This window comes from Arachis ipaensis, chromosome B04, assembly GCF_000816755.2.
Source record: "Arachis ipaensis cultivar K30076 chromosome B04, Araip1.1, whole genome shotgun sequence".
Lineage (NCBI taxonomy): Eukaryota > Viridiplantae > Streptophyta > Magnoliopsida > Fabales > Fabaceae > Arachis > Arachis ipaensis.
Window position 1 is genome coordinate 11,413,001 of NC_029788.2, and position 16,709 is coordinate 11,429,709.

The window sequence follows — 16,709 nt, forward strand, 5'->3', positions numbered from 1 at the left end:
AACAAATCTTAAAAGGACTAAAAATATGAGTATTTTGATTGATTCAACAGTGCTGTGATTTATTTTAGGTTTAGTTAACCATTTCTTTTGTGAAATATATATGGAGCCTAGTATGAATTAGTAAATAGTAATTCTAATTCAGTTTTTTTGGTAATCGATTTGTGACAATTGTAGTACAACAAACAATGAATAAGGGTTTGTCCGTTGTTTATTCATGCTTACCTTTTTTGTTTTTAAAGACTTTTATAAACCTAGACTTGGCTGGTATTGTTAGAATAATTCATGTGCACATATCCTATTTGTGTATCACCTACTTGGTTATCTATCCTAATTTTTAATTATATTACTCTGGTAAAGGGGTATCGGGTTCATGCTCATGGATTCTGATCCACTATATATCAAAAATTTTGTATCACTTCATTATGCATAAAATAAGTAAATATAGTATTAATGATATCACTGAATAAATTTATACATGTATGCAACCTGTTAAGTACAAATGTTTTAAAAAAATCTACGCTACAACTCTCTCTACACTTTTGTCAAACAGGACAGTCTTCTAATCACAAAAATATATTTTCTGGCATACACTAACAACTCAAAATATTATACGAACATGTTTGTGATGCTTGATAAGATAATGTGTATGTGCTTCTCACCTTATAATTTCTTTGTTCCATCACGCACTGCAAGTTTTGTGACCGTCATAGCTTATGCAATATGGTTATGGCAGTAGATTTATGGGTTCCAGATTATGTTGCTAGTGGGTGCATTGGTAAGAATTTTTAAATTAATTTATGCTAATTAATTGAATAACAATGATTTCCTTAACTAAAGGTGCTTTAATGACCAATTCTTGTTGCATTAGATTGTGTATTTTCAAATTTTTAAATATGCAAAAAGGACTATATAATGAAATTGTCAAATTTATGCCAATAGCCGTACCTGAATGAAGCTAATCCTTTTGCATCCAAGGTCTCCTATATATGCTGCATGTTAGACTTCTATTAGGCTTAAGTAGACCTATTTAAGCCACATTTCTAAAAACTTCTTTAAAAACAACATTATCCATTTCGGTACAGTTATCCTCATCATGACATAAAAGTATCTTAAGACCTCCCCTGTGTGTCACCCTAGATGCTGCAACATAAAGCTGACCGTGGGTGAAAACAGATTTTTTGAGAAGTAATCCAACATTCGCTAATGATTGCCCTTGGCTCTTGTTTATAGTCATCGCGTATGATACCATTATAGGAAACTGTCTTTGTTGGAACTTAAATGGTATTCGATGATCGGAAAGACTTAGAGTCATCCTAGGAATAAAGACTTTCTGAGCTTTGTTCTTTCCGGCACTACCACGTGCTTCTATTATATGTTTTCCAAGCTTAGTGACAACCAAACGTGTTCCATTACACAATCCTACCGAGTGGTCAATGTTTCTTAAAAGCATGATAGGAGTTCCGACCTTTAATGTCAGCTCATGATTGGGTACTCCTGAGCATCGAATTGTATTCAGGAATTCAGGTGTGTGAATGGACGCCAATAAGTCGTTGTTAGACTCAGTTGGGCATGCCTTGTCTGAGCTATAGTATGTATGAGCTTCAGTAGGGTTTAAGCTCATCATGAATTGGTTTATCTCATCAACTATTTGCAATGTTGGTGCAAATATTGCTCGGTCTTCAATGTTTTCATCAGCATTGGTGCCATCAAAAAGTTTTGTATAAGTAACCTTGCAAATTGCCTCAATGGGATCATCCCAGTCTTTAACCAGTATGTCATCTGGGATTAGAATCTTCTGACATTGTTCCGTTGGAGTTCCATGACTACCATCACCAATACCAAGTATCCAATCAGCAAACTCTTTTAACTCATACGACCTTGTGTTGGAATCACCTGATCTCAATCTCATTTTTTGCCAATGTCAAGAGCTTGCAATCATTCTAGATGTAAGATGAGTTTATAGTGGCGTTAACAATCTCTTGCCGAGTCCCTTTAGGGATCACCGCAATATCTGTCGAAAGTCTCCCCCCCAAAAACAACTATCTTCCCACTGAATGGCTGGTGAAGACTGTTTGGATTCTTGAATCTTAAGATGTCACGCATTGTCCTATCAAGAGCTTTAATACAGAATCTATTTACCATAGGAGCCTCATCCCAAATGATAAGCTTTGTCTTTATCAACAGTTCGGCCAATGCACTTCCTTGTCTTATATTGCATGTTGAGAATTCATCTAGATTGAGTGGGATTGAAAAACGTGAATGTGCTGTCCTACCCCCAGGTAATAAAAGAGATGCAATACCACTCGATGCAACAGTAAGTACAACCTGTGATTTAGATCTCAATACAGCTGCTAAAGTCTTCCAAACAAATGTTTTGCTAGTTCCACCATACCCATACAAAAAGAATACTCCACCCTTCCCATTTTCGGCAGCATCCATGACTATCTTATAAACAAAATATTGCTCGTCGGTTAGTTGTTGCAAATAGGTGGCATGGTCTAGAGCTAGCTGTCTTTTATCATAGCGGAGCTCATCAGAAATTAACCTGTGCATTCCATCAGCATGTAATTGACTATATAAAACATTTCATTTCGAATATGTGTTTTGCAAAAAAAGGCTATTAGAAATTATACTCTATTTTCTAACTACTGCAAATGAAGAGGAAAAAATAAATAGACTAAATTAACTATTTGAAAGCTAATATTCTAATATTTAATGGATTGTTATTAAATTATGAGATGGCCGTGTAAAAATTCATTGAAAATTTCAAATTCGTTATAATAGAAGTTAGATTGACAAATTTACTTATGAAGATAATTATGTATTTTATATAATTAGTTTTGAAAACCATGATAATAAGTTCTTCATTAGAAAAAAATAATATCAGAGATTTGCAATTTATATTTATTATATAATCCAAATAAGTAACTACTTTTGTATCTTCATATGTAGAATGCTATTTTCAAAAAAAATAAAATTAATTAAATATTATTTAAATAAATTTTTTTGGTCATGTATTTTAACATGTTCATTCCATCAGCATATAATTGACTATTCAGTTGGCTTATATCTAGGACTGGCATCGGAGAGAAATCTTGCAGACTTTTATTGTATGAGTTAAGTGTTCTCTCAATTTCTATCAACGTTAACTCCTTCAGTTCATCATCGGAAAGGAATAAATCTGTCAATAGAAAGACCAAATTTGTATGAATGAATCTTGAAGAATAACTTCAGTTACGTAACCAGAAAAAAAAATAAAACCAAATAATATTAAATTTTATCCTATTTGCTTAGATAAAGACAACTTATTGAATACACTATAACTATCTCTCTTATAAGATAAGATTGCATGTCCATTATGGAATCTTGGTTCTATTCATTGAATTGCTAATTATATCCTATAATACACCTAAGTCCAATTATGATTAGCATGGCTACTAAAAACTTCTCATTTCTTAAATTTTTTATTATACACAATATACTTACATAGACTAACAAAATTTCTCGAAAAATCCTACAAACACATATGGCACTGTTAACAATGAATTTTCATTTAACATAAATATCAATATGTTACTGATATTGACATTCCATTCAGTTTAAAAATACAAAACCTTAGATTGCGACAATGAATTACCTGGATTGTCAAGCAGCCTCTTCTGCCTATGAAGTATATCATTGGATAACAGATACCATGTCTTCTGCCATACGTGTTCTGGTGTATCCATTGAATTTGAAAACAACAGCATTGCAAACAGCTTCCTCAAGTATGTACCCGATCCCCAGTGGCTTGCTTCCACTATTGCATCAATATATTCTTTGTCATCATCTAAGAGGCCACGTGCGTAACATGCATCTTTGAAAGTAGAATATAAAACACCATCTATAGTACAAATGTCCTCATAAGAAGTTGGCCCTCTTACGAAATTGAGCAATAGCCGCATATAATAACTTTCACCGGATCCTGGAGGTACATAGAAAATCCTTCCGATAACAAAGTGTGATTTTCTAGGCAACCAAACCCTCTCATCTGGCTTCCATACGAATTTAGTTGGTAGTTCAGCATAGGTCAGTGCCCTTGCTTCTGCATAATCCTTGTTTGCTTGAAACCATCCTAAAAACATAGATTCCTTCACTGATGCTTTTCTAACAACATCCTCCAGATTTTCGTGGTCTTTGAATATCACATTCTGTTCATTGGGTAAGTGAAAACCCAATCTCACAACAGATGGATCTCTGTAATGGATGTTAAAACCAAAAATCCTCCATGCCGCTTCACATGGTGATATGTATCTACAATCGTAATACATACTCACCTCATCATATTCATCTAACTCAGCATACGCTGTGACACTTCTATAGAAGGAAGCAGTTACGCGATCATGACCTTTGTTCACGTATTTGAACAAATACTTTATTGATCTTGATTGATTGCACCACTCCACATTTATATGTGCGCCATATCTCATAAGTAGTAGTCTGTTGTGTGGAACCACATAATGGCTATCAAGGTCAACCCCATACTTGTTGATATTTCTTCCATCTTCTTTACGCCTATATACTGGATACCCATCATCATCAATAGTTGTACAATCGACAAAACGCTTAGGGAAATGACGTACACATTTTCCATTCTCCATACACGGTGAATCTTTTCTCGCTAAACCACATGGACCATGCATCATGTGCTTTTCCACTGCTTCAAAGTATTCAGGGTCTAGTTCCTTATCTGGAATCTCAGCAGATATGATCTTGTCAATGTCTTCAGCTGTCGAAAACTTGTCATCCTTATGTAAGAACAATAGTATATGTGCGTGTGGTAGTCCCCATTTTTGAAATTCGATTATGTATACAACTGTGTCAACAAAAGGACATAGATAAGCTAAATCCAATACAATATTTAAATGCATGGACACTGAAATTTTAGACACAATATTTATAATAACAATTAATCGAATGTAATTTAATTTCGTCTCTAGACATACCTGCGCAAACTCTGCCAAAAATTTTGTTTGCTCTAATATCTTTAATCATCAAATCCAGCTTTGCCTTGAATGTCATGCATATTATGTCAGGTCTATCTTCTGCATTTAATTCTCTGTTCTTAAGAAAGTCTTCTACCTCGGGCTACTTAGGATTGCATGTGAATGTAATGAATAGGTCTGGATAACCGACAGCCTTACATATTGCCATTGCATCCTGATAATTCTGAATCATATATCTTGGGCCACCTGTGAATGACGATGGTAATATAATACGTTTGCCACGCAATGAAGGTGTTGTTTTCCCGGACAAAACTGCTTCCTTTATACCCTTGTACATCTCACATCTGAGTTTCTCCTGATCAAGTAGTATATAATTTAAGCGAGATGATTGATGGAGAACCCATCAACCAAGAATTGCTGGAATAGTCATCTAGAATATAACAAAGAAGATCCATCAGCTAACCTTTCTTGTATCCTGAATGCAAAGAATTCTCTTAATGAAACCTCTTGTCGCCCTTTGCTACCACTTTGATTACCCTTGTTGAAAGGTATGTCTTCCTTGTAACTATCCTCTCCAAATAGAAATAACAATGGGTATTGTAATCCCAAATAAGTAGGATTGAGTTGATTAATCCTTTGTAACCTTCCACTTTGTGTCTCTACCACAATGTCCCTATCAGTTTTATCTATGTCAAAGTCACCCACAATCAATGCAGCTACCTTATCCGTGTTGGGCAGGTTGTATCACCTACCATCCTTCCCCCTTTTACCCAAAAGCCTGAGCTTTATTGTATTATTAGACTCTCGTGCAAGTGAGTCTCTAACCATGTGAAATGCCTTCACCAGTACATTGTTATCATCAAGCATCTGTTTCAATTCTCTAACAATATCTTCATGTATCTCTTTGTGATGTTCACCCCTATTTACGACAACAGAATTTGTACAACCAGATTTTAATAGGATCATTGTTATTCAAAAACTCCCAACAGTAACTTCAAATCCTAAACCTATTCTATAAAGAAATAACCCTAAAACTTACCGAATAGCTGCCATGCGATTTTCAATCTCATTATGAGTATCAAATACATACAGTTGGAAAAATTTTGCAATGTTTCCCTCTGGAGGAATCAGACTACCTATTAGATGATAATTCTCTCCCCAAAGAATAAATGTTGGTAGCCCTCTTGCTTGACTTCTGCCACAATCTATCTTTGCACCCATTGATGTGAACTGAAACATGCTATTGTAAGCTCTGATGTTATCCCGAAAATGCTTGCTCTTAGGGGTATTATTCTACAACAAATCATACAACACTCTCGGGGCCTCTTGTAATTGTGGAAGTTGAACATTTCCTCCTTTACAACATAATGTGAATTTCGGTTCTGTTGTGTTGTAACTTTTGTTTAACCTTTCAGCATACTAATATAGAGCATTGTAATGTTCACATTCATATATTGCATATCCGATGTTCACATACTCTGCATATTGACCAACAAAATATAAAAATAGGATTGAGATATTTTTTTCTGCCTAAAACTTTCATTAAATAAGACTCTATGTTGAATTCAATTAAGTAAGCTCATACCCTTATTTGACCGTTCAGTAGACTTAATGTGTGTTAGATCTGTGTGATGCCTTATTGCCTGCATTGTGAAGTTAACTCTTGATAATTAACGGTGCAAAAAGTAACCTAATTAGTCGTAAATTGATTGACTTAACAACTAAGAAACTGAATGGTAAGAACCTAAGGTTCCAATAGTGGAAATAAAAAATTATGCAGTTTGTTTAGCAGATTTGTTAGAGTTATAAACCCGTAACTCCCAATAATGCTCCCTTCCACCAAATCATAACATACCACAATTTTGCTTGCAATAGTCTTTATCAGCTTCCATAGGTCTTTGTCTTGGAGTCCTTACCGAGCCTAACATACAAAGTACCAAACGTGATTTTTAATAAATTCATATATTTTGATTTGATTCTGTAAATAAGAGCCCGCTTTAAATAGTAATCCCTAAGAATAAAAATTATTTAAACTCTATCTTATAATTTTCTTTTGTAACCCATGTTACTCCACCTTTGGCAACCACTTTATTTTTTTTCCAACCATTTTTGTAATTAGTGGTAAACAATAAAGTAGGCCAAACTTTTATTAAAGAATTTTGTCACTTCCTAACACAGTTGCCAGATATCTTAGCTGAATAATCTTAAATTATTAATTAATGGATGTGAGGGTGAATATAAATTCTTAATAATGCCCTAAACTAAAAATACTACACTACATACAAAGAGCTCAACACATCTTGCATGCGTTTGGAGATATCAAGACTCTTTTTTGTGTCCATTAGTTGCCTTCTATACCTTCTAGTATATGTTGGTTGACCTATTCTAAGGGTGATTGATAAATATACATACACCATACTTAAATTTAAAAAAAAAAAACATCTTTACATTTGATTTTAGGAAGAATCATCAAGTGTAATATAATACACTTATCAAGTTGAATATGGTTGTTGTCTAGAGTATTAGCAACTACATTAATCGCTTAGAATAGATCAAAATTGTAAATTTATTTCACCAATAATTAAGAAATACAGAATAAATAAATAACGTACTTAAAAAGCCAAAAATAAGTAAGTTATAAATTTCTATAATTCTCAAATTATGACTCAAATATTTAAATATGACATATTTCATTTTTTGATGATCTAATTACGTTGACTGAGTTTTATCTATTAAAATTAATGGGGTGATTTTATAGTTAAATTATTGAGAGGGAAGGAGAAAAAGGGTTTATATTTTAGCACAAAATCACTAACTACTATATCCTACTAAACAACACTTATTTCTTTATACTTTCTATGAATAGTTTAAATTAGTTCCATAGGATTTATTTTTACTCTTTATTCATATATTTTAATAGTTTATACACAAAGAAATTAAAGTAGGTAACTATGTATACACTTTTTTTTCCAATTATGAAGCACGTTAGATATAATTGACAATTTTTCTTTTCTTTTGGGGTTATAATAATTGGTGGGTTGATGCATTTGTAACTTTTTGATAAATAGCTACTCACTAATCCTATACGGCTATACACATATTACTTCTCTATTACAATTTGACATTTTCTTAATGTAATGCTAAGAAAGCAAGAAAATAACATTATTTTATTCTGCTTTAATATTTATATGTGTATTATGTATAACATAGAAAATTAAGTATTTGTTATAGCTAAAATTATCTAATTAGTGAAGCAGTAATTTTGAAAGTTAAAATACACAATTTTAATAAAAACTAAAATAAGTTTAAACTACTGCAAACTAATTATATATTTTCTATCAAATAATTTTTTAATAAAAAGTTAAATATTTTAGAGTATTAGCAACTCCATTAATCACTTCAACTATGAATAAATTAGTGATATGGATATGTCTCATTATGAATCCTAAGTGGAGGGATCATGATGCAACATTTTTTCAATCACTGTGCATATAACATATAACAATTGCCTTTCAATTTATTATATAATAATTCAAAAAGATTGTGATACCTTCCATCGAACTCACTTCTATGGTTTGTGTGGTGAATGTGCTTGCAGGCAGGGGCGGAGCTAGAAGAAATATTAGAGGGGGGCAAAAAATATTTATACAATAAAATAAGACTAAAATAAAATTTTAAGGGGGGCTAAACTAAAATTTACATATAATTTACATGTAAAAAATTAAAATTAGGGGGGCCATTGCCCCCCTTTCCTTGTGCCTAGCACCGCCCTTGCTTGCAGGCATAGTTCCTGCGAGCAAAAAATTAGAGTTATGTAAAAATTTAGACACTTTCACTTCACCCGTATAGTAGACAGTATGATCTAAAGTTGTGTAAGAACATGGCTGAGTTGGTAGTTGTATTTATTATTCGTGATTGTTACCTTCTTGGGTGCGTGAGACTATGGTTTGCTTTTTTTTAGCTAATATGAATGCTCTCTCAATTCTCGCGTTTCGTGCTGCCCCTGTAGAGTTCATTTTGTGTTTAATATCAAAAGATACGTCTAGCTATTTACTTCAATCTACATTAGTTTTGTTATTACTCGTTTACCTTTTAATGGTGGACTTAGTGGCCATTGGCTGACTGATGAAATCGGTATAGAAACATTTCTCTTAATCTGATTTTCACTTCTTCCATCACATTGACCTTGATCTATAATACATCCATCAACTGCATACTCCATTAGATTTTCCTTGTCCTCTACATTGAAAGTGATTTGTATAACTCCTAAATTGTTTACCATACCTTCAACAATCAAACATGTGCACTTTTAAAAGAAAAAAAAACTACCTCTTGGGTTTATGTATGCCTAAGTTCTTTTGCTGATATTTTTATCATATTGTGTGGACCCACATAAATTCGAGTGTATCAATTCATGTTTAATTTTGGTATTAAACATGATGATCCATGTCCACAACTATAAGAATAAGCTGAGTCATTATTAATTAGATCACATGATAACACCTTATTTAATTACTCATATAATCATAAGATACTAATGACTTTGTAAATCTAATAATTCTTAGTTTCTAATAATTGGTTTTTGAAATTTTATACTTTATTTTTTATACATATAAAATTTCACCATGCATTGGCTACACAATTTTACTAATTTTTTATAGCATTAATAATCATTCAGCATCCAATCTATCACATCATTTTATCTTTGTTCTTTTAAACCTTTGTTCTAATTAAATTGATCTCATTATTTTTTTACATTACAATATTGCTCCAAGCCAAGATTAAATAAAATACCATTATATTTAATGATAAGAAGTTTCAATTCCTTAAACCAATTGGTTACCTGTGTATAAGTATTTACTTTATATTTGTGTTTTTCTAAATAGCATAACAACTCACCTTATTATATACCTATTTCTGTATATCTTTTAAAATTTCACCATGTGATATAATCACTCGTATTCTCCACTAATTTTTCTATGTGCTAACTAACTTCTCCTATAATCGAAGCTATCTTACTATTCTTACATATACTAAGAAGGTCACTATTTATATTGTTATTCAGAATCCAAGAATATGTTTTCTTTTTAACACATTGCATAATTTTTCTATGGCCATTACAAAACCAAAACACCTAATGGTTTCCAATGAGTAATAGATGTATCAGCAACCAATAGTTGCTTATATATATAAAGATCCTTTAACCTAATAGGCTGGATGCCTTTGTAGTCCCAATTCATTGTTATCATAAATTGTATTATCTCTACTACAAGCTGAAAAATTAGTTATGAATTAGGATGTCAATTAATGAAATAGTAACTTCTGTACGAAAAATTTTTTATGAGTCACATGGATAACCTATGATATCAATAATTTTTTTGTTCATTAACTAACTATAATCATGGCTATCAGTCGATGCAACATATTTTGATGCTCTTGCTTGGAAAGAAGGAAATTTCTTTGAATACTCTACTACAGAGTATGGTATGTTTACCTTGTTGGGAAGCAACACCCACACACTTCCTTTTCTTAGCTATCTTGGCTGCTCTTTTCATCCTAGCATGCTTTGAGTCATCTAATATCAAAATAACACTTCACAGTCTAATATACATAATCACAAAACTCTTCTGGTTCGAATTTTTTGTTTATGATAATTACCTCTTGATAAAGTCACCTGTGACAACACATTAGACCCCAAGAACAGCGTGTCCTCTGTTGTCTGAATGCTGGGTTTTCCATTTATGTCTATAGTTTTTGCAACATTAGTTGTTCTAAAACCACTGGTAAAGCTGTTATCCAAAAATCTGCGTGGTTGCTCTTCAGCAATTCTTTGAATAGGTGGTACCAATCCTGTATTTTTTGTATTAGGTAGCTATAATTAGACTTATATTAGCCAAAAACTATTGACCCCAACAACTTGCTAATATGCAAAATGTTCTTGAAACCTTCTATGATGGAAAGATTTATTTGGTTGATAAAAAGTATTTCTACACTTATATGAATTTATATGGTTCTTACCTAAGCGTGGAATGTCACTTGTTTCTTTCTGTTGAGTTATTTCATTAGCTAAAGAATCGAAACATTTTCTGTTTGTGAAGCTTAACCATTCGTTGCTACATAGTTCATTCACCTTCCTCTTATTCTTGAAACTACAACACCTTTCGTCACCTGCGTAATTAATAAGTGGAAGTTAAGAGTAGATAGTATAAACCGTTTTGACAATGTGAAGATCCCTTTTCACTCCAATTATAAACCAAAGCCATAAAATCCTTATCCTTTTATTGTAATTTAACCATACATCTATAGACGACTCATTTAAGAAAGATACAAAATGAGTGTGGAAACTGAATAGCAAGCTATCTGGTTTCAATAAGTTGTTTGTAAATTTACCTGGAATATTACTTCTTGTATTGGACTGGACATCTGAAAGTGGGGTCCTTAGTGAGCTCGTAACTGGACCCTTTTCTTTTGAGGACATGACATGGTTCTCTTTCTTGTCCAGCTTCGTTGCACCGTCCATCCTATCAACATTGAAAAGTGATAATTAAAATTTCTTCTACTGTATTTTAAGTTTCTCCAGACTATGAAGTTACCTTTCGATGCCTGAATAGAGCTTTCTATGGCTCACAATTCTCGTGTGGTGAGCAATGCAAGCGAGAACAGAGGAGATTTGGCTGAAATTATCATGAGATCCCCTTGCTTATGAATTTACTTATGTCTTGTAGCCAAGCTCCAATTTTTGTTGCAGGTTCCTCTTTGTCTTTCTTCTTTTCGATTTCAACTTTTTGAATTTTTTGGAAGAAAAGAGACTATTTCAATTTAGAATATGCTGATTTTATATCTTATGTTATGCCAGTATTTTTGGGTTTAATTAGCGTATTCAACTTTTGCATTCAGCTGAAAATTCCAAAGTCTTTTGGTTAAATTAACATTTCAGCGTAATGTGCAAAACGCTTCATCAATCCCGGAATACCTGAATTCTTGTTTTTTAATTTTTATTTAGTTTTTTTTTGGGAGGTTTATCTATTCATATATTACGGGGTTTTACATAAAATTCCGTTGGTTGCTTACATAGATAGGCTGGAATATTTAAACTTTCGTAGTTGCCAAGTGTTTTTTATTCTCATATGAATAGGAATTTCCTAATTTCTATGGTTGATTTTTGGTTCAAATTTCAACTCTTTATTTTTGAATTCAGTGCAAACGAATGGTCCAATTGGATTAGATCGTTGGTAGGTAAGTAACGGTTCCTTCTTTTATCCAATTTCATCTATTTTCAAATGGTGTTTAGTTGAAGATGTAACTATTTCTTGCTTAATTTTTGTACCAATCCCTTTAAATTTAGCAATTAGAGTCTTGGGTAGAACAATTCAACGGTTGTGTGTATTTTAGTTAGTCTCAATTATTTTCCAGGAATCTGAACTATGGATTTATTAATGTTTTAGTTACCTGTCCTAGCTGTGAAATAGATATGGAGCCTGGTATGAATTAGTAAACAGTAATTCTAATTCACGTTTGAAGTTGATTATTATATTTTTTGGTAAACGATTTGTGACAATTGGAAAATAGCACATCCTATAGTTAAATCATGAAACTGGTCCAAGGAAAACATTATATTTGCACATTTTAACCAGCACCCTATATTGAGATACAAAACAAAGGTGATACTGTACCTGAATAGAGGTAGAAGCAAGGATTCTATTTCAGCTACTATAGTACTCTGGGATGTTCAAGGATCTCTGCATGATTTTCCTATCATGACATACACTTGGGGCATATTATTACCAAGTTGAGATTTAAGAACTTATGTGCATGACAGGGTTATGTGGAAAGATTAGCAACTTTAGAGTTGAATCCAAGTGAAATGGTTCACATTTACAATTGATGGCAAGGCATTGCATTTCCTAATTGCTGCTATCAATGGGATTGGGCATGCTCAGGTTTGTGACTGTACTCATAATCAAGATGAACAAAGGCGCGTTCAATCTCAGGCAAAAACTCAAGCTTTTCTTGCAGCGATTCCCCAATGTCATGAGCCTCTTGCAAGGGCATATCAGAAGGCAGGACAATATCAACCTCAACAAAGTAGTGAGACCCAAAAGTGTAAGCACGCACAGTGTCAATGTGCCGCACGGCCTTGTGGTGGTTCCAGCAGAGGTATGTTAGTTTCTGAAGATACTCTGGAGCAGCTGATCTTCCAACCAGGGAATTCACGTTTTCCAGCACTGTCAATGACCATGTGCGGATAGTGTACAAAGCCAGCTGTAGTAGAAGAGTCAGCCATAACCATAAGTAAGGCAATTGAAAGTTATATGTTACAAGCTATTATATAGGCTGGCAAGTAAACATAAATAGTGATAATATGACATCGCTTCCATCACAATATGGTACTGCTCAAAAGGACTAATGATTGTTCTTTAAATCTTAGAAGTCAGAGTATGATATAAAAGGTATGCTTTATGCATCAAACCATCATAACATGCAATAATTCATGGAAGAGAGACTACAGAAATTACGAGGCTAATTTGACAGTTGCAGTCGTCTAACCAGGTCCCTTTTGCACAGGATATTGATTTCCGTAAAAAGGAATAAATTGCAAAAATACAGGAGGACAGCAGAAGCTAATGCAGAGATGGTCACTGTTGTCAATGAATGTGAGGAATAAAAATATCATTTTTGTATATTTTTGGTTCATTAGCTTTTACTCCTAGGTATGAATCAGAACTTAACATAAATTCATGGAGAGTTTGGCAGAAGACTTGTGTGTCCTTTTCTATGGCTAACAAAATAACAGTTCAAACCAATAAAATAAACAAAGGCGGAATATTCACTTACAATGATAGCACCAACAGGATCCATCCAATCATCGACATAATTTGCCAAAAGTGCAGCAATGAGACCAATGACATTTGTGATCACATCAAAAAAGTGATCTTGGGCATAGGTTTTGACAATCTCATTAGTAAAGGAGCGGCAATAGATCATTAGGAGGAATTTGACCAACGTCACTGAAAGCATAATACCAACAATCCACTGCTCTTGTTCTCTGGTCAAGCTGAATGCATTTTCCTGGAGTTGTTATTATGCAATGGATTAGATTAGAGAAACACGATATATTGTTATCCGTTTGCATGTCAACTTCATAACCAATAATCAACTTACATCTGATAATTAGTGTCCGCATTGACTCCAAAATAATTTGCAATCCTAGTGTTGCCATAACAGAGGCAAAAACAAGAATCCCCTGCAACCAGTTTTCAATTCAATATTTAGTGGCAAGATGAAAACATGATTATCCGTTAGAGAATTATCGATGAAATTTTCTTTTATGCTTTATCCATGGAACATATGTACGCATTACACAATTACACAACAGAACCAAACTATATTGTAATTATAAAATAAATCCCAAGAGCCAAGAAGATAGGGAAACAGAAAAATACCAACTCTTTGTATGACAGGCAAGAACATAAGTTGATATTCAGACATTCTCAAAAAGAATATAAATTAGGAGAACTAACCAAAGGTTGCATTCTCTTTTTTCCTATAGGGTACTGATATGGGTTCGGTGTTTGCATGGAAAATGCAGTAAACCAGAGTATGAATCCAGACAGGAGATCAAGAAGCGAGTCCAAAGTGGATGCAATGATGGCCAAGGAACCACTTCTGATTGATGCATAGACTTTAGCAATAAAGAGAACCATGTTTGCTACATTTGATAGTCTGATGGCAAACGTCTCGCTTCTTGCTAGCTTTTCCTGCTCCTCCTGTACACAAAATTGGATATTCAGCCAAAGGCACTGATGTATTTGGAACGTTAAAATATATTTCAATAGTGGCTTATTTATATAACCACTTTTTACTCTAGTCAATTATATGGACATCAATTTGTTTGGAAAACTCAGCTGGAAACATAGAAAGCAGAATGAAATATAGACCTTTGACATCCCAGGAATAAAACCACGTTCTGCCAAGGCATCCATTTCATTAAAGCCCTCTAGCACTTCAACCTGTTGCTGATAGTACTCAGCAATGTCATCTTCTTGCCCTGAGGAATGAATACTTTTAGAAATATCATTTCAAATTTCAGTAGGTAAGAGTTCGATACAGATACCATCATTCAAAATAAACTTGTTAGAAATATAATTAACCTCCTCTCAGAAAGAAATCCTCACATAAGAATTCATGGATGAAGAAAATTCAGTAGCACACTCAAAGCTCAAGTACAAATAAACTTGATTTAAAGGACCACAAAAATAATAAGAAAAAAGTCTCCATAAACCAGACAACACAGTAAGCAAGTCATATGAAAACAAGCAGACAGATTGTAAACTTGAAAAGCAAAGCCTTCCATAAATCTGCAGGAATCACAGAAGCAACAAAACTCCATTTAAAGACACAAGGCAAAGATCCAAAATCCAAATCAAAACCTAATACACCAGTTTCATTTCATGCAACTTCTTCAAGTTAAAAACATGGAGCATGAAAGTGTACAATCCAATCACCGAAAGCTACTAACATATTGTGCAAACGGAAAGAACCCCAAAACACCCAAATCTCCACAAGGACCTTCACTTTATACCCAGAGTCCCAGACCCTTAAGCCAAAACACAAAATTCCAATAAATACTATCAAACCAGGCCAAACAAACATAAATGCTACGACAAACTCTGAAATTTCACCTTGAACGAAATCCACCATCGGAAAGAGAAAAACTAACCCTAAATAGTATCAGTATACTCTTATAGCAAAAGAGAATACAAAAGAATATAAAACAGGGAGCTTAAATCCTTCTCGTACACACAGAAACAGCAAAAACTCTAGAAGCACAAGCTCGCAATTGACTACAACCATTCGTAGAAAGCAAATTCCAGATTCCCACTCACAATAAATAAATTAACCACACCATATCATAACAAAAAGCAGATTCCAAAAAAATATACTACAAAACCAATACCGAAAGAAAATCCAAAAAGGTTATAACAAAATTTTTATATTTGTCAGTAAATCCTCAAATTCGCCCTCAAACTAGTAAAGTTCCGATCAAATTAGGATCTGACAAGTAGCGATGTGAGGTACTAATTTGAATCACTTACAAATTAAGGTACTAATTAGAATCATTACTCAATTTATCTTCATCTTATTTCTTCATTTGTTCCTTCTCTTTTTTTTTTTTTCCATTTCGATTTTATAATTTGTGTTGTACCTAGAACACCGTAGCAGTCATGGATTCCACGTGAGGGTTTCACTTGCTTGTCGGCGTGCGGCGACGACATCTGAAACCCTTCGAAGTTCAACCGCCATGAACGGTCGCCATTGTTCGAATCCGGCGACAGCAGCGACCTCTGCTCGTCGCTTTGCACCTCCAACGTCTCCACCATTGTCTCCGTTCACCACAAACCCCTAAAACGTCGTCGTTTATAACGTTCTCGCCGTCGTCGTTGTTGACTGAAAAAGTAGATCAAGATTTTGAAAGAAGAAGAATCAACGGTTGTGATTGCATTGATGCATTTTAGAGAACGTTGTGGTTGTGGTTGGTGTTGATGCTATGATATACTTTCTTCTTTCTTCTTTGCTAGTAATAAAGATGCAGACACAATTGAAATAGTTTCATTCGAAACGTGAGACGGGGAATTGAAATGCATGAAAAAGAAATGAGCTGAAGGAGTGAGTAGTAGCTGAAACTAAGAGAGTAAGAAACACGCGCGACCCGTGGTGGTGGTT

The 16,709-nt window shown here is 33.7% G+C and overlaps 4 protein-coding genes and 1 long non-coding RNA gene across 5 annotated transcripts; all 5 read right to left on the bottom strand.

Moving 5' to 3' along the window:
- Positions 1,028-1,909, bottom strand: LOC110262374. The gene has a single exon (XM_021122337.1). It carries the CDS (start codon positions 1,907-1,909, stop codon positions 1,028-1,030), a length of 882 nt encoding a protein of 293 aa, XP_020977996.1.
- LOC107636092 lies at positions 1,993-6,206 on the bottom strand. Its single transcript, XM_021122339.1, has 7 exons — positions 6,025-6,206; positions 5,738-5,904; positions 5,490-5,671; positions 5,184-5,340; positions 3,638-4,915; positions 3,025-3,181; positions 1,993-2,545 (listed from the first exon to the last, which is right to left on the bottom strand). Exons 1-7 carry the CDS (start codon positions 6,204-6,206, stop codon positions 1,993-1,995), a joined length of 2,676 nt encoding a protein of 891 aa, XP_020977998.1.
- Positions 8,323-9,405, bottom strand: LOC107636091. The gene is made up of 3 exons (XM_021120139.1): positions 9,075-9,405; positions 8,908-8,988; positions 8,323-8,775 (listed from the first exon to the last, which is right to left on the bottom strand). Exons 1-3 carry the CDS (start codon positions 9,265-9,267, stop codon positions 8,693-8,695), a joined length of 357 nt encoding a protein of 118 aa, XP_020975798.1. The 5' UTR covers positions 9,268-9,405; the 3' UTR covers positions 8,323-8,692.
- LOC110270906 lies at positions 10,105-11,337 on the bottom strand. The gene is made up of 3 exons (XR_002360658.1): positions 11,004-11,337; positions 10,644-10,835; positions 10,105-10,560 (listed from the first exon to the last, which is right to left on the bottom strand). It is a non-coding gene; the product is annotated as an uncharacterized LOC110270906 (long non-coding RNA).
- On the bottom strand, positions 12,544-16,695 carry LOC107638953 (metal tolerance protein 11-like). Its single transcript, XM_016342352.2, has 6 exons — positions 16,192-16,695; positions 14,924-15,033; positions 14,507-14,752; positions 14,125-14,229; positions 13,821-14,054; positions 12,544-13,247 (listed from the first exon to the last, which is right to left on the bottom strand). The coding sequence occupies exons 1-6, from the start codon at positions 16,364-16,366 to the stop codon at positions 12,903-12,905; spliced, it is 1,215 nt and encodes a 404-aa protein (XP_016197838.1). The 5' UTR covers positions 16,367-16,695; the 3' UTR covers positions 12,544-12,902.